The sequence below is a fragment of the Eumetopias jubatus genome, unplaced genomic scaffold, assembly GCF_037043125.1.
Source record: "Eumetopias jubatus isolate StellerSeaLion01/CBP00866 unplaced genomic scaffold, mEumJub1_p1.0 scaffold_10, whole genome shotgun sequence".
Classification (NCBI taxonomy): Eukaryota; Metazoa; Chordata; class Mammalia; order Carnivora; family Otariidae; genus Eumetopias; species Eumetopias jubatus.
Window position 1 is genome coordinate 53,405,634 of NW_028274816.1, and position 22,236 is coordinate 53,427,869.

The 22,236-nt window shown below is 49.2% G+C and overlaps 1 protein-coding gene across 2 annotated transcripts; it reads right to left on the reverse strand.

The window, feature by feature from the left end:
* Nucleotides 1–5,501: 5,501 nt before the first annotated feature.
* LOC114197050 (cell adhesion molecule CEACAM6-like) lies at nucleotides 5,502–15,703 on the reverse strand. 2 transcript variants are annotated; one of them, XM_088027631.1, is made up of 10 exons: nucleotides 15,521–15,703; nucleotides 14,310–14,669; nucleotides 12,752–13,093; nucleotides 12,102–12,356; nucleotides 9,023–9,301; nucleotides 7,944–8,064; nucleotides 6,927–6,979; nucleotides 6,571–6,602; nucleotides 6,121–6,162; nucleotides 5,502–5,853 (listed from the first exon to the last, which is right to left on the reverse strand). In XM_088027631.1, the coding sequence occupies exons 1-10, from the start codon at nucleotides 15,582–15,584 to the stop codon at nucleotides 5,845–5,847; spliced, it is 1,557 nt and encodes a 518-aa protein (XP_087883757.1). In that variant the 5' UTR covers nucleotides 15,585–15,703; the 3' UTR covers nucleotides 5,502–5,844. The 2 variants fall into 2 exon arrangements, 1 of the variants encoding a protein (XP_087883757.1); XR_015769182.1 differs by lacking the exons at nucleotides 5,502–5,853; nucleotides 6,121–6,162 and having other exon boundaries at nucleotides 6,565–6,602; nucleotides 6,927–7,102.
* Between the last annotated feature and the right edge of the window lie 6,533 nt (nucleotides 15,704–22,236).

Genomic DNA, 22,236 nt, shown 5'->3' on the forward strand with positions numbered 1-22,236 from the left:
GAGTTGAAAGTTCTGTGGAACTCTGATAAAACTTATGAACTGGAAATTTTTTTCTCTTTCCTTAAAATCTTTTCATATGGAAAATTTCAAAGATATACAAAGAGAGCTTGTATACATATACAAATGGACTCTAGTGCGTTATACCAGTGAGAACGGTATCGTGAACCCCCATGTACCCATCTCCAGCTCAAAGTATCAACTCACGGCGAACCTGGTTGTATCCATCACCCTTCTACTCCTCCACCCACTGGATCACTGGATTAATTATTAGAAATCATATAATATTCTTGGGGGGCCTGGGTGGCTCAGTCGTTAAGCGTCTGCCTTCGGCTCAGGTCATGATCCAGGGTCCTGGGATTGAGCCCCACATCGGGCTCCCTGCTCAGCGGGGAGCCTGCTTCTCCCTCTCCCACTCCCCCTGCTTGTGTTCCCTCTCTCGCTGTGTCTCTCTCTGTCAAATAAATAAATAAATAATCTTAAAAAAAAGAAATCATATAATATTCTTTGCAAACACTTGTGTGTGTACTTCTAAAACATAAGGCCCCACCCCTCCAATTAAAAAAAAATCAAACTTAGAGAAAACTTGCAAGACTATGAGAGGGAACTCCCATATACCTGTCATGCTTATTTACCAACGCCACATTTGTATTCTCTGTGTAAATATATGCATGTGCATACACACAAATCTTTTTCATTATATGTACATATACATATGTATGTATATATATGATTTTTTAAAAAAAGATTTTATTTATTTGAGAGAGAGAGAGCTCATGATGTAGGGGGAAGGGGCAGAGCCAGAGGGAGAAGCTCCCTGCTGAGCAAGGAGCCTGATGTGGGACTTGATCCCAGGACCCTGTGATCATGACCTGGCAGATGCTTAACTGACTGAGCCATCCAGGTGCCCTATATATGATTTTTTGATTAATCAGTTGAAAGTTATAGGTATCATACTACTTCACCCTAACTACTTCAGCCCGTATTTCATCAGAACCAGGATTTTCTCCTATATATCCACAGAACGATGGCCAAGCTCCCCCAATTTGATATTCATACAACAGTATAATCTAATATGCAGTCTATATTAGATTCCTATTACTGCTGTAACAAATTACTACAAAGATGGTGGCTTAAATGCAACAGACATTTATTACCTTACAGTTCTGGAGGTCAGAAGTCCAACATGAGTTTTACCGGGCTAAAATAAAGATATTGGTGGGACCACATTCTTTTCTGGAAGTTTTAGGGGTGGATCAATTTTCTTGCCTTCTCCAGTTTCTGGAGTCTGCTAATACTCCTTGACTTGTGGTCTCTTGGTGCCCAGTGGGGAGTCTGCTTGAGGGTTCTCTCCCTCCGTCTCCCTCTGTCCCTCCCACTGCTCATGAGTTCTCTCTCTCTCTCTCTCTCTCAAATTAATAAACCTTTTAAAAAAGGAAGAATCTATCATTGACGCCACTGGATACCAGAAATAGGAAAAAAGTATGGACTGAAAAAAGTACCTGAAGAAATAATGGTCCAAGAAGCTGAGTGAACCCCGAGCACGATAAGCAGTCACACTAAGACACATCGCAAACTTCTGGAAACTAAAGACTAGAGGAAAAAAAATCTTTAAGAACAGCCAGACAGGGCGCCTGGGTGGCTCAGTCATTAAGCGTCTGCCTTCGGCTCTGGTTGTGATCCCAGGGTCCTGGGATCCAGCCTCCCATCGGGCTCCCTGCTCCGCGGGGAGGCCTGCTTGTGTTCCCTCTCTCGCTATGTTTCTCTCTGTCAAATAAATAAATAAAATCTTAAAAAAAAAAAAAAAAAGAACAGCCAGAGAAACAACCCATTGCATATTAAGGAACACTGATTTAAGTGACAGTAGATTTTGTATCTGACAGCATGGAGGCCAGAAGGAAGTGGCAGGTTTTTCAAGTCGACTACAAATCCTGTATCTGGGAAATGATCCTCAGGAAGAAAGGGGAACTAAGGAAATTTCCTGATGAAGGAAAAGTATGAGACTTTGTTGCCAGCTGACCTACTATTAAAGAATGGCCAAGGAGAAGAGTCCAATTCATCCTTCTCTGTGGTTTATGTGTGGTGTCATATCTAAAAGCTAACCAAATTTACTTTGTTTTGAAGTAGACTCTACCCTCAACTTGGGGCTCAAACTCACGACCCCGAGATCGAGAGTCACATGCTCCACCAACCGGCCCAGCCAGGAGCCCCTAACCAAACTTAAAATAATTGAAATCAGAGTGTTCTTTGAAAATAGTAAACTAGAAATCAGCAATAGAAAGGCAGCAGAAAAATCTTTGAAACAATTGGAAAGCAAGCTACATATTTGTTAACCTATGGGTCAAAAGGAAGTCTCAAAGGATATTTAAAAATACACAGAATTATATTAAATACACTAAAAACATCTCCACCATTTGTGGGATGCAACTTATGCTGTGCTGAGAGTGGAATTCGTAGCATGAAATGCTTTTAAGAAAGGAAATATCTCAAATCAATAATCAGAGATCCTACCACAAGAACTAGGAAAATAAGAGCAAGGTGAACCCAACTAAAAGCAGAAAGAAAGAAATAGTAAAGATAAAGCACCCAGGTGACCCTTATGTTGGCCATTATGAGTGGACAGAATGGACCTGAGTCCCATGGAAGGGCAGGGCTGGGTCTATAGCATCGGAGTTGGTTCTGTGGGTGGGATGTGGATGGGAAATAGGAAAATGGGGGTGACGTTGATGGCCTTAGTCTTTTCTCTTCCTCTGAGGAGTCCCACGCAGATGCAGGAACATTCAGATGTTGGATTCTTCCCTGGGAGATCTTAGGCCCCATTTGTCCCTTGGGTGGAATGTTTGCTTTGCTGGGAAGGGCAGGTAGATGGCAAAGGACTCTGACACCAGGCACAGGGCTCAGCAGGGAGCAGCTGGGAGAATAGCCCAGGGCTCTGCTCAGCCCTGCTGCCTGGGGGGCTCAGCTGGGGCTTGGGAAACAGGATGCTGTGCTCAGGGGTGCTCCAGGCTGGATGATGGGTGTGTTTCCAAGGTCAGGCACCAAGGGTCCGAAGTTACTCATGAAACATTCTTTGCTTATTGTAGACAAGAGAGAGGCCTGACTCTCAAGGGCCAGGAGGTTCCCCAAGAGCCTGGAGTGGACTCCCAACCTTCCTGAGGCCACCCTCTGGGGGCAGCAATCATCCAAGCAGGGAGCTGTAATGGATGTGCCAACAAGTAACATCCGGACATGTGCAAAGGGTTTAGGATTCACAGATTAGAGCAGAATCGGGTTGTCCCTGTAGTAGCATTCTGCTTCATTGCATCCTTTGTAGAACAGAAATGGGAAGTCTCTCCAGCAGTCCCCCATTGCCTCCTCCCTGCTCAACTCCTGGGAGGTGCTTGGCTGGGACACTGTCCATGGTGCTGACGACTCCCAGCTATTTCCAGGGCTTGGGAGCCTTGATCTAGTTCTGTCCACACACTTTCCATTCTTAACAAGGATCATTACGAACAAGGAAGAGGTGGAGAGGGCTGCAGGGAGCGTGCACTGTCCTCTTCTCCATCCCTCAGGGAAGGGAAGGTGCTGTGGACATCACTGCAGGAAGTGACTCCACAGTCAGATGACCAAGTCCAGGCTGCCCACCAGCAGTTTGTAGTGAAGGAAGGTGATAAACACTACAGATTAAGTTAAGGATCACGTGATGCAAGATTATAGTGGTATATCCCGGTGAGTCAAAATACTCACAAGCATTCTTTCTTATAAGTGACAGAGGGAGGCACGGGAATCAGAGCCAGAGGAGAAGATGTGATGGATGGAAACAGGACACAGACTTCACGTTGCTCTGCTGGCTTTGGGTGGAGGACGGGGCTACACCCATGGGAGGCCGGTGACTGCCAACAGCTTGAAAAAGCAAGGAAACACTCTCCTGGAGCCTCCAGAAGAAATAGCCAGGTCGGCACCTTGATTTTTGCTGCTTTACACCACTAGGCTTGCAATAATTTGGTACAGCAGCGAGAGGAAACTAACAAGAGGTGTCACCTTGTCTAATCCAACATAGTGTGCGTTGGGATAAGAAGGGTCCTAGAGCTGAATAATGATGTAATATTTTGCAGGTTTTCTTACCTCTCATCTCATGACTGACAACACTCTGTCAATGGTGGACACACTTGTGAATATGGGTGGGGTGCCTTGGTGCTCAGACCACTTTTGTTTGTATAAATGTGGGCACTGTGATGCAAGTGAATCCACACGGGAAGAGCACCCAACCTGGGGCCTCAGGCAAGGACCAAGACCTGCCACCCGGGTGTGTGAAAGGGCTGCAGGTAAGGCACAGGTGGGAGGAGGCCCATGGACCGGGTGGAAGAGACACTTTGTCCCATCGCCATGGGAACCAGGGTGACAGTTAGGAGGGGAAAGCCCCCTCCCTCTGACCTGGACACTTATTTGTGGGGAGGAGGTGTGTTTCAATAAGATGCAGTTCAGGGACAAAAGTGGACACTGATGGGAAGTACTGGGCTAGAGGTCATGGGCAGTGCCTGGGAGGGCCATGCTCAGGGCAGGAATTCTGGGTCTTCCCCACTGGGGTTACTCTGACAGCCTTTCTCTAAGTCACCCCAGAGGTAAGGACACCCTGAAAGCTAGCCTTGGACACAGAGAAGAAACCTTTGGGCAGGTCTCAGGAGCTGGACCTGGACTTGGAGACAGGCAGGTTTATTGGTGAAAGCCACCAGTCAGGGCCACCAGGACTGGGGGAGGAAGGCCAAAGGACTCAGGACACCAAAAAGCAGTGAAGGGGTCCCACACCGGGATGTGTGCCTGCCCACGGCTACTCCTTCCTGGCTCATCTTCATGTGGTCATCAGAGGCCCCATGTTCTGTGCTCCTGACACCCAACCACATTTATAAACACTGGGAGTGTCTATAGCTTTGGTGCCTGAGCAATGTGAGGACCGCTGAGTTCTCTCATGGTTTGGCCACAGCTCTGGCGTTCTAGTTAGCGTGGTCCCAACATGTCCACACCACTCACCCCTTCCTCTATCCTGGGGGACTGGAGATGGGGGCTTGGTCAACTCAGAGGTAACATTTCCCTATGTGACCCAGGAGAGAAGAGACCCAGAGTTTCAGGTGAATTTCTTTTCACTTTTTAGTTTTTTACACTTTATTATTTTTTTGTTAGTGTGAACTCTATACCACACATGGGACTCAAATTCATGACCCCAAGATCAAGAGTTGCATGCTCGGGGTGCCTGGGTGGCTCAGTTGGTTAAGCATCTACCTTAGGCTCAGGACATGATCCCTGGGTCCTGGTATGTAGCTGCATATCTGGGTCCCTGCTCAGTGGGGAGTCTGCTTCTCCCTCTCCCTTTGCCCCACTTCCCCGCTCATACTCTCTCTCTCTCACTCTCTCAAGTAAATAAATAAAATCTTAAAAAAAAAAAGAGTAGCATGCTCTACTGAGCCAGCCAGGTGCCCCTGGGGGAATTTCTGCTAAGAGAACTGACCATTCACAAAGAAAGGGCCAAGGAGGGGATGAGTCCTTTTTATTCAGATCCTCTCAGATCATCCCTGGTAGGTCAGGGGTCAGGACACTTTTCCTGGGAACCCCCACTTCATGGGAAACGGGGGCCTTGTCCTGGGTTCAGGGCAGCCTGTAGGGGTCTCCAGAAATCAGGAGGGACCCGACCCTGGGTCCATATCCCTGAATATCTTCAGGGCTTAGAGGGGTTCTCTGGCTCAGGCTGCAGCTCCTGACTCCACCTAGAGTCTGGGGTCTCAGGAGGGCCCTGGAAGGAGCAGTTCCCAGGGGAAACTAAGAAGCCATTTCTGCTTTGTGGTCGATCTGGCAGTAAATGTTTGTGTCGGGGTGTCATAATTTCTGTAAAAGAAGAAGAGGCCTCTGAGCCCCTGTCACCTTCTTAGAACATATCTGGGTGACTTTCAGGTTCTAGGCCCACCTGGGCTACTCTCTGGGAGCTTGGCTGTGTGGCAGGGGTCTGCCCCCGGCCCCTCCTTCCTCCCACAATGCCCTGTCCCTCTTACTCTCTTGTTTCCTGAACCTGAAAACACAGCCAGGGGCAGGATGGGCGCAGATCTTCGGCCCCCTTGGGCTTCGGGGACCAGAGCAGTCATTGCCCACACTCACCTGGTAGATAGGAACGGCTGTGGTGGGGCTGGGCAGGGAGTCCTAAATAGGAGAGAATGGGTGTTGGTAGTCAGAGAGGGAGGGTCATTTCTCCACAGAAGTGACCAGATCTACCTCTGGAGCAGCCTTCTCCAAGCCTGTTGACCCATACCCCAGTCCCCAACCACTGCCCAGGACCCCTGGCTGGTGCTCCCAGTGCCCACCCTGCCCCTGGCTGGACTCCAGGGTTCTCCTTTGGCCAGCTCAGGAGAGCAGGGACAACTCAGGACATGCTGGGGGATGGTCCTGCCCCTGAAGAGGGTCCACTCCTGGCCAGAACAGGGCTTGCCTTGTCCTGGCTACTCTGAGGGAAGCAGGGTCTGCTCTGTGCTGCTGAACTGGCTGGTTGCCCGCCTTGAGCCTGCACAGCCGGGACCCCAGTGGAATGAGTGGTGCAGGGGGTGGGCTTACTGGGGATGCGGAGCTGCTGGCTGGACCATGGCCTGGGGACAGAGACAGGAGTTAGCACCAGGGCTGTGAAGACGCTTGGGGCCACCCTCCAGGAGGGGACAGGTCCTCAGCTCTCAGAGAACAGGGAAGCAGGAGCACCTCCCAGGGACAGACCCACTGGCCATGTTAGGGCCCAATGGGGGTAAGGTGCTGACCTATGATCTGGATTCTGCAAGTCAGGGAGTATGGCCAGCTGAGGTCCCCTGTGCAGGAGACCCAGACAAAGGGTCAGAGGCCCTGGGGAGTGACTGGCAGGATGGACAATGTGGGCAGGACTCTGGGGCTCCGGGTCCCACCCGCGCTGACGATGTACTCACGGGGGGTGGATGCTGGGCGCCAGAGCTCTCTGAGATCACGGCAGCCACTGGCCCTAGGAGAGATCAGGCTTCCATGTGAGGGGTGCAGGGAGAGGTCACAGCGTTGGTGTCAGAGCAGGGCACAAGGAGGATCCTCATTCCAGGCAGGGGTTACAGACCCCCTCTCTCCACCAGTGCTGTTTAGGAGAGGGAGGGCCCAGGAGAGGGGATTAGGAAAGGTCTTTGGATCCCAGAGGTGAAGACCCGTAGGCTGATGGGCATCTAGGAGAAAGTGTCCTGAAAGGGATGGAGGACCCAGAAAAGGAATCAAACATGAAGGTTTGACCTAGTAGAAGGGTCAAGTCTGCAGCTGCATTTGAAGGACAGTTGGGGAGCCCCAGGTAAGTAAGCTGGATCCCTGAATGTGGTGCCCCTGCTGTGGTCACACCCTTGCCCCCTCAGGCCAGGAGATGTTGAAATGTGATAGTGGACCATCTTTTATCTCCATCTGCCTGGACAAGAGGCATAAAGGGCATCCCAGGACCTCCCCCTGGCTGAGCCCAGGTTCTCTGCTCTCACACAACAGGGGCTATGGTTCCCACATCTGCCATTTGGGGGATGACCCCACCTGGCCTGTCAAGATCTTCTACTCTCCATTGTGTGACCTTGACCAGGACCAGCCTCAGATCCTGAGGCTGCAACTCCCCCTCACAGGGAGTGTGGACATAAATAAAACACGGGAAGTGCTGTTTATTGAGCACTTAGTCCTGGAAGCACCACTGCAGGTTTGCCAATTGAACCAGGACAACCCTAAGGGGCTGTTCCCTAGTTGCCCCTAATTTATAACTGAGGAATATGTGAAGGAAGCACCCCAGGCAGCAGCTGGTGAGGAAGGAGCCAGAGGGAATGAGAGGGAAAATCGAGGGGGCAGTTGGGTGTCTGGAAGAGCCAGCCCAGAATCCTAGGTCAGGGTGGGGTCCGCTCCTGGCCAGGGCTCAGCTGGGGGACAGGATCAGCTTGTGGGAAATGCCATCGTACCTTCCAGTCCTTGTGTGGAGCAGGAGACACCCCAGGGCGGCCGACAGTGCCAGTCTGACCAGGACCCCGACTGCAATGCCAATGATGGACCCCACAGGGAGACCTGTGGTGCTTCTTCCATCTGAAATAAGAAGAAAAAGGAAGGGGTAGGAGTCTCAAGTCAAATCTGGGGAAACCAGGAGAGGCCGCGGGGGAAGGGCCTGGTTAGGGAGGAAGGAAAGGCCACTGAGGTCTGCCTGGTGTGTGTGTGGTCACCACAGTGTCCCCACCCCCTGGACCCTTGCGTCATTCTGTTCCTCAGTGAAACCCTGGACTTACTCCAATCTGCACATTTTATCCCCACCCCTGGGGCCAGCCCTGGCATCCTGTTCATTTTGCTCTCACATTATGCCTCTTCCTCTTGTCTTCTGTTCCATCATCATCGGTGGTATTAGAAGGAGGTCCTTAACAGTCCACTCTTCACTGATTAAAGAGAATATTAGGTGACTGCTTTTGAGGTCGGCTCTGTGCCAGGCATGTGGGAAATAATTTAGGATTATCTCATCTGCTGCTTCGCTGTCCATGAGGGGGCTGGGTGTCACCCCCACTGTGCAAAATGAGTATCTGAGCGTGTAAAGGGCTTCAGTAAATCAGTGAATGTCACAGAGCTGGAAGGTGATAAGACAAATCTTAATCTCAATTCCCTGAGACGTTACAGCTAGTAACAAAAACGTTAGTAACAAAAGGACAATAGCTGCTATATTTGACTGAGCCCCGAATCTGTGTATGATGCTGGCTCAGGATTTCATCTCATGAACTCATATTAACAACCCTCACAACAGCCCTGAGAACCAGCTGTTCTTTACAGTTTTCTAGATTAGGAAACAGGCTCAGGAGGATGAGCATCTTGCCTGAGGTCCAATGGCTGGTACATATTACAACCAAGATGCTAACAAGATATACCTAATTCCCGGGTATTTTATCCAAATTTCCTTAGAGGCTCTGAAGGAAGCTCACACCTCCTCCAGGCCCACATCCATTTTATACCCCTGTCAGTAAAATATACAGGGAGGAAGGGGGAGAGGTTCAGGGTCACTCACAGCTCACATCCAGCCTGATGGGGTCACTTTTGTTGGAATTGCTTCGGTTGGAGACCTCACACTGGTAATTCCCAGCATCCTCCCTCCTGACAGGGCATATGGTGAGGGTGCTGTTGTCCTGGGACAGCTGCATTCTGTCCATGAGTTTTAGACTCTGGCCATTGAAGAACCAGTGGATGGAGACCCCAGTGTTATTTGTGGAGCAGGTCAGGACCACAGAGTCCTTATTGTCTGTGACTGTGGTGTTGCTGGCAGGGACAGAGGGCTGGGCCACGGGCTCTGTGGAGAAACACAGGTGGTGATGGAATGAGAATGGGCCTGGGCCCTGGGGCTACGCTCCTTCCTCTACGATCTCAGCCACTCTGAAGGCCCAAGCAAGCTCTGTAAAGGTGCCCCAGAGGATGGCCCTGCTGTCTGCAGAAGGATGAGTGTCTTTGTTCAGGTGATGATCTGTAAGGAGAGCGCTGTTCCTACCCCTCTGACCCTCAGTCATGTGTCTGCTCTGCCTGGACATCACTGTAGCATCAGCACCAGGACCATCTTAGCCCATGTGTCCAGCAACCTCATTATCATGAGGAATTTTTTCCCATGGACTTCGGTGTGATTTTCTTGAACTTCTGTGACTTTAAAAGATCAGGCCTCATTCCTTTATACCTTTCCATGTATTTTGGAGGATGAAGACTCGCAGCCCTTCCATCTCTGTGTCCAAGGCACCTTCATGTAAAGTAGGGAAGGCATTTATACTGTTATAATTTACTAGGGAATGAGAGCCACCTGCACCATCTTCATAACCTTAGGAATCAAAGAGTTTTCAATCTACAGGTTTTCTCACTGTGAAGAAGACTTTTACTTCCAGATCTGTGGCTTGACTCTCATGGTGAAAAACTTCTGTAGAGTGGTGGTTACTGTATACAGAATATTGGCACCCTTACAAATAGAATGAAACTACTGCAACATAATAAAGGCCTTTCATGAAAAGCCCATAGCTAGCATCACACTCCAGTCTTTCCTCTAAGATCAGGTAGAAGATACACATACCACTTTCACCACCCGTATTCAACAGAGTACAGCAGTCCAGGCAAAAATAATTAGGAGGAAAAAAAACACAGGGCAATCAAATTGTAAAAAAATAAGTACATTATATCTGTTTGCACATGACATGAAATTTTTTTAAAGATTATTTATTTATTTATTTGACAGAGAGAGACAGTGAGAGAGGAAACATGAGCAGGGGCAGTGGGAGAGGGAGAAGCAGGCCTCCCGCAGAGCAGGGAGCCTAATGCGGGGCTCGATCCCAGGACTCCGGGATCATGACCTGAGCCGAAGGCAGACGCTTAATGACTGAGCCACCCAGGCGCCCCATGACATGAAATTTTATATACAAAACCCTAAAGAGCCCACTAAAAACCACTGAACTAATAAACAACTTCAACAAATTTGCTGGATAGAAAATCAACATACAAAAATCACTGTGTTGCTAACACTAACAATGAAAAACCCAAAAAAGAAATAGGAAAACCATTCTATTTGCAATAACATTAAATAGAATAAAATACTTCAGAAAAAAGAATCAAATACTTAGGAATTAACTTAATTAGTAATTAAGTTACTAATCAATCACTGTAATGATTGATAGACTGTATATGGAAATCTATAAAACATTGCTGTAATAAATTACAGAGGACACAAATAAATGGAAAGACATCCCATGTTCATGGTGATAAAACTTAGTCTTGTTAAGATGACAGTGTTATCTAAAGAGATCCACAAATTCAGTGTAATTCCTACCAAGTTCCTTTTTTTAAGATTTCATTTTTAAGTACTCTCTACACCCACTGTGGGGCACAAACCTACAACCCCAAGATCAGGAGTCACATGCTCCACCAGCTAAGCCAGCCAGGTACCTCCCTATCAAATACTTAACGAAATGCTTTGCAGAAAGAAGAACTTCCAAAAATTCACACAGAAATTCAGAGGCCTCAAATAGCCAAACTTATTTTGAAAAAGAACAAAGTTGGAGGACTCCTACTTCCTGACTGCAGAGCTACAGTAACTGATAATAATGGGGTCTGGTATAAAGACAGACATAGAGATCAATGGAATAGAATAGGCACTCCAGCAACAAACCTTGTCATATGTGGTCCAGTGACTTTCAAGAAGGTTGTCATGACCATTAAATGGAGAAAAATATCTATTCAACCAATGGTGTTGGGAACACTGGCTAGCCATGCAAATGAATGAAGTTGGACTCGATCTCACATCATGTACAAAAATTAACTTAAATAGGTCAAACATCTAAACATAAGAATCAAATAGGAAAAGTCTACAAACAAACATAATGCAAAAACTTATTGAAACTGGATTTCCCAATGATTTCTTAGATATGACACCCAAAGCAAAGACAATAAAAAAAAATAGATGAATTGGATTACATCAAAATGGAAAATTTCTGTGCATCAAAAGACAGAATCTGGAGAGTGGTAGTACCAGTTATGGAATTCACAGGATATATGGATGAAATGTACAACATAGGAAATATAGTCAATGGTATTTTAATGGGGCTGCATGGGGTCAGATGAGAGCTACATTGTGTTGAGTAGAGCATAACATACAGAGTTATCCAATCACTATGTTGTACACCTGAAACTATGTCACATTGTGTGTCAATTAAAGTTCACTAACAAAGAAAATGTGAGAGCAACCCATGGATTGGAAGGAAACATTTGCAAACCATATCTGGTTAGAGATTAATATCTGGATTATATAAAGGACTTCTGCAATTCAACAACAACAAAAAGCAACTTGACCCTGAGGATCCTTCTTCCCTACTTGCAAAGCCCCATTTTATGCATGGGGCTTTCTGGAGCTGAGAAGCCCTCTCCCCACATTCTAGGCTGGACCCAAGGTCTACCATACAATCAGAGAGCAAGGGAGGAAGTGACTGCAGACATGTAAGGGGAGAGTTCAGGGACAGATTTAGGATTTGCTACTGGGAAATAACTTCTTCTAGGCTCTTTTCTGAAAGCCAGACAGACCTTCATCACAGCGATCCATGCAGATGCTCCAGGGATCCACTTACCAGAGACTATGATAGTCTTGACTGTGGTCTTATTGAGGCGAGTGCCAGAGTTATAGGCGAGGCAGGCATAGGATCCACTATCATTTGCAGTGATGTTGGGGATAAAGAGCTCCTGTGTGGATGACTGGGGCCTCCCATTGATAAGCCAGGAATACCACGCAGGTGGGTTAGAGGCTGCGTGGCAGGAGAGACTGAGGTTGGCCCCTGGATGGTAACAGGAGTCTGAGGGGGAAATGGTGGGGGCGTCCGGGCCATCTGGAGCAAACAGAATAAAGCCACAGGTGATGTAATCTGAGGGTAACTGAAGCTCCTGGTGTGTATTAGGGCCACAGTGTCCCTCTGAGCTGGGTCCCAAGCTCATTTTAAAAAGTCCCAACCAGAAGCCCCATGCGTTCACTGAGCCTGGGTCTGAGACATTCACCTGTTTCCCCTCACAGGCTGGTGACCCTCTCAGGGAGGAACAGCCCGTCCCCTCCCAGTCCTGGCTTAGGCTGGGTCTGCCCAGGTTTGCCTGGGACAAGAAGCAATGGCCAGCCTGGGGGTCCAGCTGAGAGTCATGGACTCGGACCCCAGAAGGTTGGATGGGCCTGGCCCCCGGCATGTGGATTTGGGCTGGCCGCCTGGGTCAGGTAGGAAGGGAAGTTACTCACAGAGAACATTCAGGGTGAATGGGTCACTACAACCAGTACTCCCTGGGTTCCGAGTTTCACACTCATAGGTTCCTGCGTCATTTCTTGTGACACCGTGTATAGCGAGAGTCCTGTTGTCCAGGGAAAGCTCCAGGCTGGCGCTGGCCAGGAGGCTCTCATTGTTTACTGACCACAGGTACCTTACGTCTGAGTCTGAGGTCCACACATTATTACAACAGAATCCACATTCTCCACGGGGTTGGAGTTGTTGCTTGCGATGCTGAGTTTGGGTAACTCCGCTGTGCAGACAACAGAGAGAACATTGCCCTGGGTGGTTGGTACGTGAAATTTCTCCAAAGGCATCTATTTATTAAAAAAGATTTTATTTATTTATTTATTTATTTAAGAAAGAGAGAGAGAGAGAGCACGCACACACAGAAGCAGGGGGAGGAGCAGAGGGAGAGGGAGAAGGAGACTCCCTGCTTCGTAGGGAGCCACATCTTGGGCTTGGGCTCGATCCCTCGATCCCAGGACCCTGGGATCTGATTTGAAGGCAGACACTTAACCGATTCAGCGCCCCAGGGGCCCCGTTCCACAGGCATCTTGAATCAGAGTTGGCATCTCTCACCTCTCAGCCAAACTGAAGCCTTCAAAGATTAGGCAGGTGTGTGTAGCTCAGGACGAATGCATGAGGGTCTGAGCGCTAGGAGAAAGTAAAGCCCCTGCTCTGTGTGCTTACAACACAGGCTGTCTCCAGGGTCAATTACAGGGCAGCATTTGGTCCTGGAGGACACAGGACAGAGTCAGAGACAGCCCCGGGCCTCTCCTGGCTTGGCACTGACCTGCCAGCCCAGCCTGGGGATGGGGGTCTGAGCAGAAATGACACCCGGAGACAGCAGGAACAGCCCGGAGGTCAGTCCAGTACTCAGGTCCCAGGGCCTGGATGGCAGCTCTGTCCAGCTGTTTGATAATGAGTGACATGAGGCAGTGACCCCATCCATGGCAGAGCCGAGTCCAGTGACCAAGCAGAGAGCGAGGGGATGAGCAGGAAGCAGGGGTGGTGAGGGAATGAATGATGCATTATCTCTTCAGAGAGGTGTCCTAGGTGCAGGATCCTAGCAGATCTGGCCATCAGGGTCCCTGCCCTCCAGCGGGAGAGACACTCACACCGTTCACTCCTTCCCTCCTAACAAAAGCAACTGAGTTGCCCCCAGTCAGCTCTGCCCAGGAGCCCTAACCCCATCCTGGCACAGACCCCCAGCGTCGTTAGAATCAGCAGCACCAACACAGGGGTCTGGCAGGGGCTTTCTGGGCTGAGCACCGGTGGGGATCTCAGGACTTGTCCTGCCTGGGGCGTGCAGAGCTCCAGATCCCTGAATCTGGATTCTGGGAAAGGAATTCTAATCTAATGAAGTTGTCTCCACTGTGTGTGCCCTGCACTAAATGCTTGAACCCTCCCTCCCCCCAACAAAACATGATGCAGAGAGGGGGATGGAGGCCCAGCCCCGGCCTGTGAACCCTGTTGTGTGAAGTAGAATTCACCCCACCCAACACCAGAGGGGAGAGAGGAATTACTCACGGGATATGCGCCGCTGTCCTGTTACTTGTTCAACTTGAACATTTCTCTTTGTGATTTGTACGGTGTAGTATCCTGTGTCGTTCAGGGTAATGTTCTGGAACAGCAGGGATCCGTTGGGGTATATTGTCTCTCTGCCGCTGTGTGCAGGCCCTGCCATAGTATTTTGTGTGTCTACTACATATGATACGATTTGAAGTCTGGGCTCTGCAGTTGGCCCTCGGAACCAGCCATAGCCTAGAGAATCCCCAGGCAGATTGTGGACACTCAGAAGAACATTCTTCCCTTCGGCAACACAGGGCGGCACCGATTCCACAGTGACTTGGGCAGTGGTGGGCGGGTTCCAGAAGGTTAAGAGTGAGACTAGGAGGGAAGGGAGGAGACAGATCAGTATTTGGACCTATGCGTTGGAGGGAAAGCTGGGGCCCTGGAGACAGAGCAGGTCCTAATTCCCCAGCCTCGGGGTGTGTGTCTGAGTGTGCACGGGTGTGTGTGTGTGTGTGTGTGTGTGTGTGTGTGTGTGTCTCCTTGCTGGTCAAGGTCAGTGGCATGATCACACTACTTCAGCGCCTCTGAACTTAATTGCCTCTGTTTCAAACACTGTTCCTCACATGTCTGTCGCTCACTCCCTCCCTGCCCTCAGATACCTGATCCCACTCAGGGGGTCCCGGGGAGAGGCCTGCTCTCCCCACCTCCTGTAAAGACCCTCTGTCTTCATGATCTGACCTCTCCCTGCTCTGTTCCCTTCCTGGTGCTTGTCAGTACCTGACATCACGTTCTAGACGTCTCTGCGTGTCTGTCTTCCTCCCCATAGAAGTGAGCTCGGGGGGAGGGCAGCGACTCGTCTGATCTGTGCTGTACCCCAGGGGTGGGGCAGGCTGCAAATCCCCGGGGATGAATGAATGTGGCCCCAGGGCTCTCCAAATCTGGCAATTGTCTGTCATGAATTCAGGTTGGTGGGAAGCGGCAGGGTTTTGGGTCCCTGGTTGATGTTATTATCATCAGTTTCAGAATTCAGTCCTCAGTGATGAGTAACTTGGGAAACGGCCCTTGGCTCCCCACTTCCAGATCATGAGATTTTCCCGTTGCTGAGCCGGCTCCCCGGTCCTGCCCTGCTTCCCTGTCTCCTCTCAGAGCCCTGTCCTCCCCGGGAGACCCCAGCCAGCCTCTCTCTCCCATCCTCCCGCCCCCTCGCAGGGGATCATCCCTCTCACCTGCCAGCAGGAGCTCCTGCCAGGGGACGCGTCCTCGTCGGGGAGGGGCCGAGGGGGGCTCCATGGTGCCTGCTGCCCGGTCCGTCCCTCCCTCTGGGGGAAGAGCTTCTGCTCCAGAAACGCTCAGGAGCACTGCCGTCCTGTCCGGTCTGAGGCTAGCGGCCTCTGGGGGCAGGAGCGCTGGGCGGGGTCACGTGGGCCGGGGGCGGGGTCTCTGCCAGGGCCCCTCCCTCCTGACTCCCTTGCCCCCTTCTTCCCCTTTCATCTCTGTCTACATTGCTGTTCCCTGGGAACTGCTGAGGCCTCTCCGTCTTCAGCTGCGATTTCCCAGCATATGCGAGAGCGCGCACACGCCCTTGTTTGGACAAACACAAGCCTGTGGCGTTGGGGTCCGGTGACCCCCACAGCTCGGGGTCAAGGGGCAGGGTCAGCAGCCCCACAGCCCTCTCTCCCTCCCTGTGTGGCTTTCCCTTCATAGCAGGAGTCTGGGGGCTGCCTCAGGAACTCTTGTCACAGGGATGTCACCCCCACTGTGCGCTGGAATCACCTGTGGAGCTTTATCAAGACTGTGGATGCCCAGGGGACACCCAGAAATGCTGCGTCAGCAGATGCCCAGCCAGGCTGAGAGCCCATGATGTGGGGGTGGGGCCGCCTCTCCCTCTCCTGAGCCCACGGAGGGTCTGCAGAGGCTGTGAAAATGCAGATTCTGATTCAGCAGGTGTGGTGTGGACCCCAGAGTCTGCCTCTAACGAGCTCCCAGGTGATGCTGATCGTCCTGGCCCCGGAGAGCACACTTCTGAATAGCAAGGCTGAGGGGGACCCGGTTCCCTTAGAGGATGGCCCTTCTCCCTACTCCAAGTTGGCCTCCGCTGTGTCCTGGCCTTGAGTCTGTGGGCACCACACACAGAGCCCCAGGTCCCCAAATCCAGGGGATTATTTCTGTTGTAACAGAGAATCCCAGCTGGGCACCTGTCTCCCCGGGGTTCTCACAGCTCTGGGGAGGTTGCACTGAGTCCTGGCAACCAGGTCTCAGAGATGACCTTGGGGGTGAGAAAGGGGCAGGCCGAGTGATGACTGGTGAAGGACCCACGGCCCATCCCTGGGTGTCCCCAGCCCGGCCTCTGCTTCCAGGGACAGAGACCCAGGACCAGGTGTCTCAGGAGCTCAGTTCCCAGGTGGGAAGGGGGTTTCCTGCGTGTCCTGGGAAGATCAGATGGCTGGGGCTCCTTGGAAGGTTTTGAGGAGACCCTCCCTCAGGGTCTGTTGGCTGAACTGTGGCGCAGAGACTGTCCATGTGCCCCTGAGCGTCCTGGGCAGCCTGTGTCTTCTGCCTGGGGGACTTTCTTGTGGTCACCCTGCCTCCCCCATGGGTGGTGCCCGGCAGGGAATGGGGAGTTGTGCAGGGACCCCTGACAGATCAGGGTGCTCCTAGGGCCCTAGAAGGAGCGGGCAAGACAGAACTGGCACGTGGGAGGACCCAGAAGGTTCTGTTGGAGAAGGGATGGAAACCAGGCTCCTTCTCCACCTCCTTAGCCAAAGCCAGCTTCAGGGTTTAATAGCCTGTGTATTGTCTGCGTGTCCCTATGTCGCCCCCTGGAGGCTATTCTCGGGGCTGCACCAGGGATGCTGACCAGGCTCCAGAGGATGTGAGTGGTTTGCCTCATGCATTTAACGAGTATTTACTGGACTTCTGTGACGTGTCAGGCCCTGGGCTGGGTCCTGGGAACTCCACCGAGAACAGGACAGATGTGGGCCCTGGACTCGTGGGGTTTCCCTTGGAACAGGGCCACGGGCAGTCAGGAAATCATGGCACTGAGGAGTCATTATAATCTAGAAAACGGCCAAGAAGGGAAAGTGTCTGGTGCGTCTGGAGCATGTCAGGGGATCTTAGCTGATGGGGGGTCACATGGAGTCCTCCTGGGAAAGTCACCTTATCACTGAGGCCGGAAGTGTGAGTGGACCTTCGCCCCTCTTAGGACAGAGGGTGTGAAGGGATGAGCTGCCCTTGGAGGGACCAGTCTCAGCGGGCAGACACCCAGCTGGCCGGAGGAGCTGACGGGGTCCAGTGTGGGGATCCTGGAGAGCCAGGAGGACTGTGACGGGGTGAGGCCGGGGAGGGTCAGACCCTGCTGGGCTGTGGGTGCTGAGGAAGACGCCCATGTGTAGAGCGCTTGGCCGCTCTCTGGTGGACTGTGCAGGAAATGCGGGCAAAAAAGTCCCCCATCCAGTTTTCTATTTTTTTTAACTTTGTACATTATAGACGTATAATTTTTAACCATTTTATTAAATTATAGTTGACATATAAGAATTTCAACATATTGGGCGCCTGGGTGGCTCAGTTGGTTAAGCGACTGCCTTCCGCTCAGGTCATGATCCTGGAGTCCTGGGATCGAGTCCGGCATTGGGCTCCCTGCTCAGCAGGGAGTCTGCTTCTCCCTCTGACCTTCTTCCCTCTCGTGCTCTCTCTCTCTCATTCTCTCTCTCTCAAATAAATAAATAAATAAAATCTTTAAAAAAATAAAAAATAAATAAAAAAGAATTTCAACATATTGAAAGTATGGAATTTAATATGTTTTGCCACGGGCATGCAGAGAAGTTATTCCTAGGTGAAGATACTGAATATGTCCCTTCCTCTCAAAAATCTCATGTCCTTTTTATTTTTTTCATTCCACCCCCTCTGACCCTCCTTCCCCATGTTCCCATGAAACCTTACATTTGCTTCTGCTGTTATAGATTAGTGTGCATTTTTTAGAATTTTGAAAATTTGAATCATACAGTACGATTTGAGACCGCGGTCAACATCTTTACTCAGCATGGTTTTCAAAAATAACTCATTGCTCCTTGTTATTGCAAGTCTCCACAGTTTTTTTCTTTTTTATCCCCTAGTTGTATTACATTGGAAGGATGCAGAAAGTTTTTTTTTTAATTTGTCATTTATGGACATTTATGTTGTTTCCAACTCTGGGCGATTACAAGTACACCTGCCAGGAACTTGTGGGCAGGAGTCTTTGAAGCGGGCGCGTGCTTTCATTTCTCTTGGGTAGAGTTCCACCCGGGAGTGCAGTGAGGGGATTGCTGAGGAGGCACAGGTTTAGTTTTTTGAAGAACAGGCTACACTGTTTTCCAAAGTAGTTGCAATTGTACATTCTCCCTAGCAATGTAGGAACGTTCCAGTTGCCCCCTCAACCTCAACAACACTTAGTTTGGGAAATGTTCTTAATATATTAGCCCGTCTACTGTATGTGAAGTGGCATCTCAGTGTGGAGTTTTAGTTTTGACTGTGAAATCATTTTTCATCTTCTTTTATCATCCTTTTACTTTATTAACAGTTCATATGAGATCTGTCCTCTGAATAGTGTTCCATTGTATGTATTTACAGCATTTTCCTCAACCATTTTTCTGTTGATGGACATTTAGGGTGTTTCCATATCTCGGCTACTGTGAATAGTGTTGCAGTGAACACGGGTGTGCTAATATCTCCTCAAGATCTTGATTTCAGTTCTTCTAGAGAAATACCCGGAAGTGGGATTGCTGGATCTTAGTGCAGTTGTATGTTTAATTTTTTGAGGAACCTCCATACTGTTTTCCGAGTGGCCGCGCCAGTTTGCATTCTCACCAACAGGGTGCGAGGGTTCCAATTTCTCAACATCCTCACCAACACTTGTCTTTTTTTTTTTTTTTTCAATAATAGCCTTTGCAACATGTGTGTGGTAATATCTCATGGTGGGTTATATTGCCTTTTCCCTTTTTACATATACCCGACTGCCATAGAAGAAACATCTACTCAAGTCTTTAACCCATTTAAAATCAGGTTATTTGTTTGTGTTTTACTGTCCAGTTGTAGGAGTTCCTTACATACGTGGGATATTAACCCCTTATCTGATATATGGTTTGAAAATATTCTCTCCCAGTTGGTAGGTTGCCTTTTCATTGTGCTGATGGTTTCCTTTGCTGGGCAGAAGCTTCCTAGTTTGAAATAGTCCCGCTTGTTGATTTTCGTTTCTGTTGCATGTGCTTTTGGTATCATATGCATGAACTCATTGCCAAGACCAATGTCATCAAGGTTTTCCCCTATATCTTCTTTGAGAAGTTTTATGGTTTGGGGTCTTATATTGAAGTCCTTCATCCATTTTGAGTTGATTTTTGTGTATGTGTAAAGTAAATGTGTAATTTCATTCTTTTGCCATATGGATATCCACTTTTCCCAACATCATTTGTTGAAGAGATGATCCTTTCCCACTGTGTATTCTTAACACCCTTGTCGAAGATCCGATGACCATATATGCAGGAATTTATTGAGGGCTCTCTGTTCTGTTCCCTTGTTCTTTCTGTCAATACTGTTACCTGACTGAGACTGGTTCCAAACTCACATTTGGCTGCTCACACCTCAAAAATCAACACATGAGGGACAAGTGATGGTAAGTGGAGAAAGATTGCTTTAATCGGGAAGCCAGCATGCTGGAGAGACCGTGCACTAATGTTTCAAAGATCATGTTCCCCGTCCAGGGGGTTTGGGAGTGGAGGGTGCTTTAAAGGGGAAGGCATGAGAAAAGGGAGGGCGGCTGTGGGCAGGAGAAGCAGGTGCCGAAGCGGCTGGTAGTATGCGGACATGACCATGAACAGACTTGCTGGCACCCAGGGCAGCTATTTTCCAAAGTAGGCAGGCCTTATCTCCTGGGAAAGTTTGGTCCTTCACTCCTCGACGCCAGTGGTCTGCAAATCCCAAGGAAAGTAGGTTAGTTCTGCTACAGATCATGGGACTGGGGTCAATAAGCAAGGGGGCACACATGCTTGGAACACATGAACCCTTAAGCCTGGTGGAGGGCTGTCACAATGCCATACTGCTTTCATTACTGCGGTTTTGAAATGTAGTTTGAAATCAGGAAGAGTGATGCCTCCAGCTTCGTTCTTCTTGCCCAAGATTTCTTTGGCTCTTTGACATATTTTGTGGTTTCACCCAAAGTTTGGAATTCCTTTGTCCCCTTCCCTGAAAAAGGCCGTTGGAATTTTGATGGGGATTGCATTGCATCTATAGGTCATGTTGAATAGTACGGATATTTTAACAGTATTAATTCTTCCAACCCATGGACAGGGCATATCTTTTCATTTATTTGTGTGTGCTTCAATTTCTTTCATCAATATCTCATGGTCTTAGACTAAAGATCTTTCCCCTCCTTGATGACATTTAGTCCAATTATTTTGTTTCTTTTTCTTTCTTTTTTCAGAGAAGACTGAATTCTTTTACTTAGCTGTAAACAAGTTAGTTGCAACATAATTTCTTTTCCATGTGTTGAGTTCTCAATAGGTTCTTAAACAGTAGGAAAACATTTACTGTTCAATTTCATTGAGAATCTTCCACAGAAACCATCCAAACAGAGTGAGAGTTATCACAATGTTTCTGCCCCACTCTAAGTATACTATTTTAAAGTGCACTTGAAAGTTTAAATGTGTACAAATTCAGAGGTGTAAGAAACTACAATATATACAGAGTTTAGGAAGCTGAAGGCTGTGAATGTCCCTTTTCATTCAATGCATCCTTTATTTTTTTTAAAGATTTTATTTATTTGACAGAGAGAGAGAGAGAGATAGCGAGAGCAGGAACACAACCAAGGGGAGAGGAAGAGGAAGAAGCAGGCTTCCCGCCGAGCGAGGACCCTGGGATCATGACCTGAGCCAAAGGCAGATGCTTAACGACTGAGCCACCCAGCGCCCCTCAATGCATCCTTTATATTGCATTCTTCACACATAAGCAGCCGTTCCTGCTATTTCCTGGGCCAAGAAAGAGCAGATCGTCCAAGGAGTGGAAGTTACTCTGGCATTCTCCTAGGTATGACGCCTTTGCAAAGCCAAATGCCAAGACACAGGCAAGTGCATCTTTGGGCAGTACTCCAAAACTACAGGCTCTGCTCTCTTGGTGGTGGCAAATGGGGACCTTGGTCTTGCTTCCCATTAGACACTGAAGCCATTGTGCTTTATCTTTGCTTCTCTTCTGGTTGAGTGGACTCTGCTTATTCCTTGACCCATAGTCTGTGGGGGCTGGGGGTTGCCTCCCAAGCAGCATCTTTCGTGCCCACAGAGCAGAGCTCCCTTGCCTCTGACCCTACAGACTGGACTACTCCCTGCCTCCCCGGTGCCTGCTTCCACCCCTCAGGGCCCCGCCAGGGCAAAGCATTTCATTCTTTCTGATGCCATGGGAAATGGGAACCTTTTGTTTTCCAGGTAGTTTGCCATAGGTTCTTTGTTAGTGGATAGAAATGCACTGATTTCTGTAGATTGGTTTTGCATCCTGCAGCTTCCTTAAATTTGTATATTAGTTCTGACTGTTTCATGGAGCCTTTGGAGTTTTCTCTATAGAAGATCATGTCATCTACAAACAAAGAGAATTTCACTTCTTTTCTGGCATGAATGTCTTCTATTTCTTTTTCTTTTTCTTTTTTTTAAAGATTTTATTTATTTATCTGAGAGAGAGAGAGAATGAGAGATAGAGAGCACAAGAGGGAAGAGGGTCAGAGGGAGAAGCAGACTCCCCGCTGAGCAGGGAGCCCGACGTGGGACTCGATCCCGGGACTCCAGGATCATGACCTGAGCCGAAGGCAGTTGCTTAACCAACTGAGCCACCCAGGCGCCCTTCTATTTCTTCTTCTTGCCTAATTGCTCTGGCTAAGACTCTCAGTACTATGCTTAATAGAAGTGGTGAGGATGAGCACCCTTGTCCT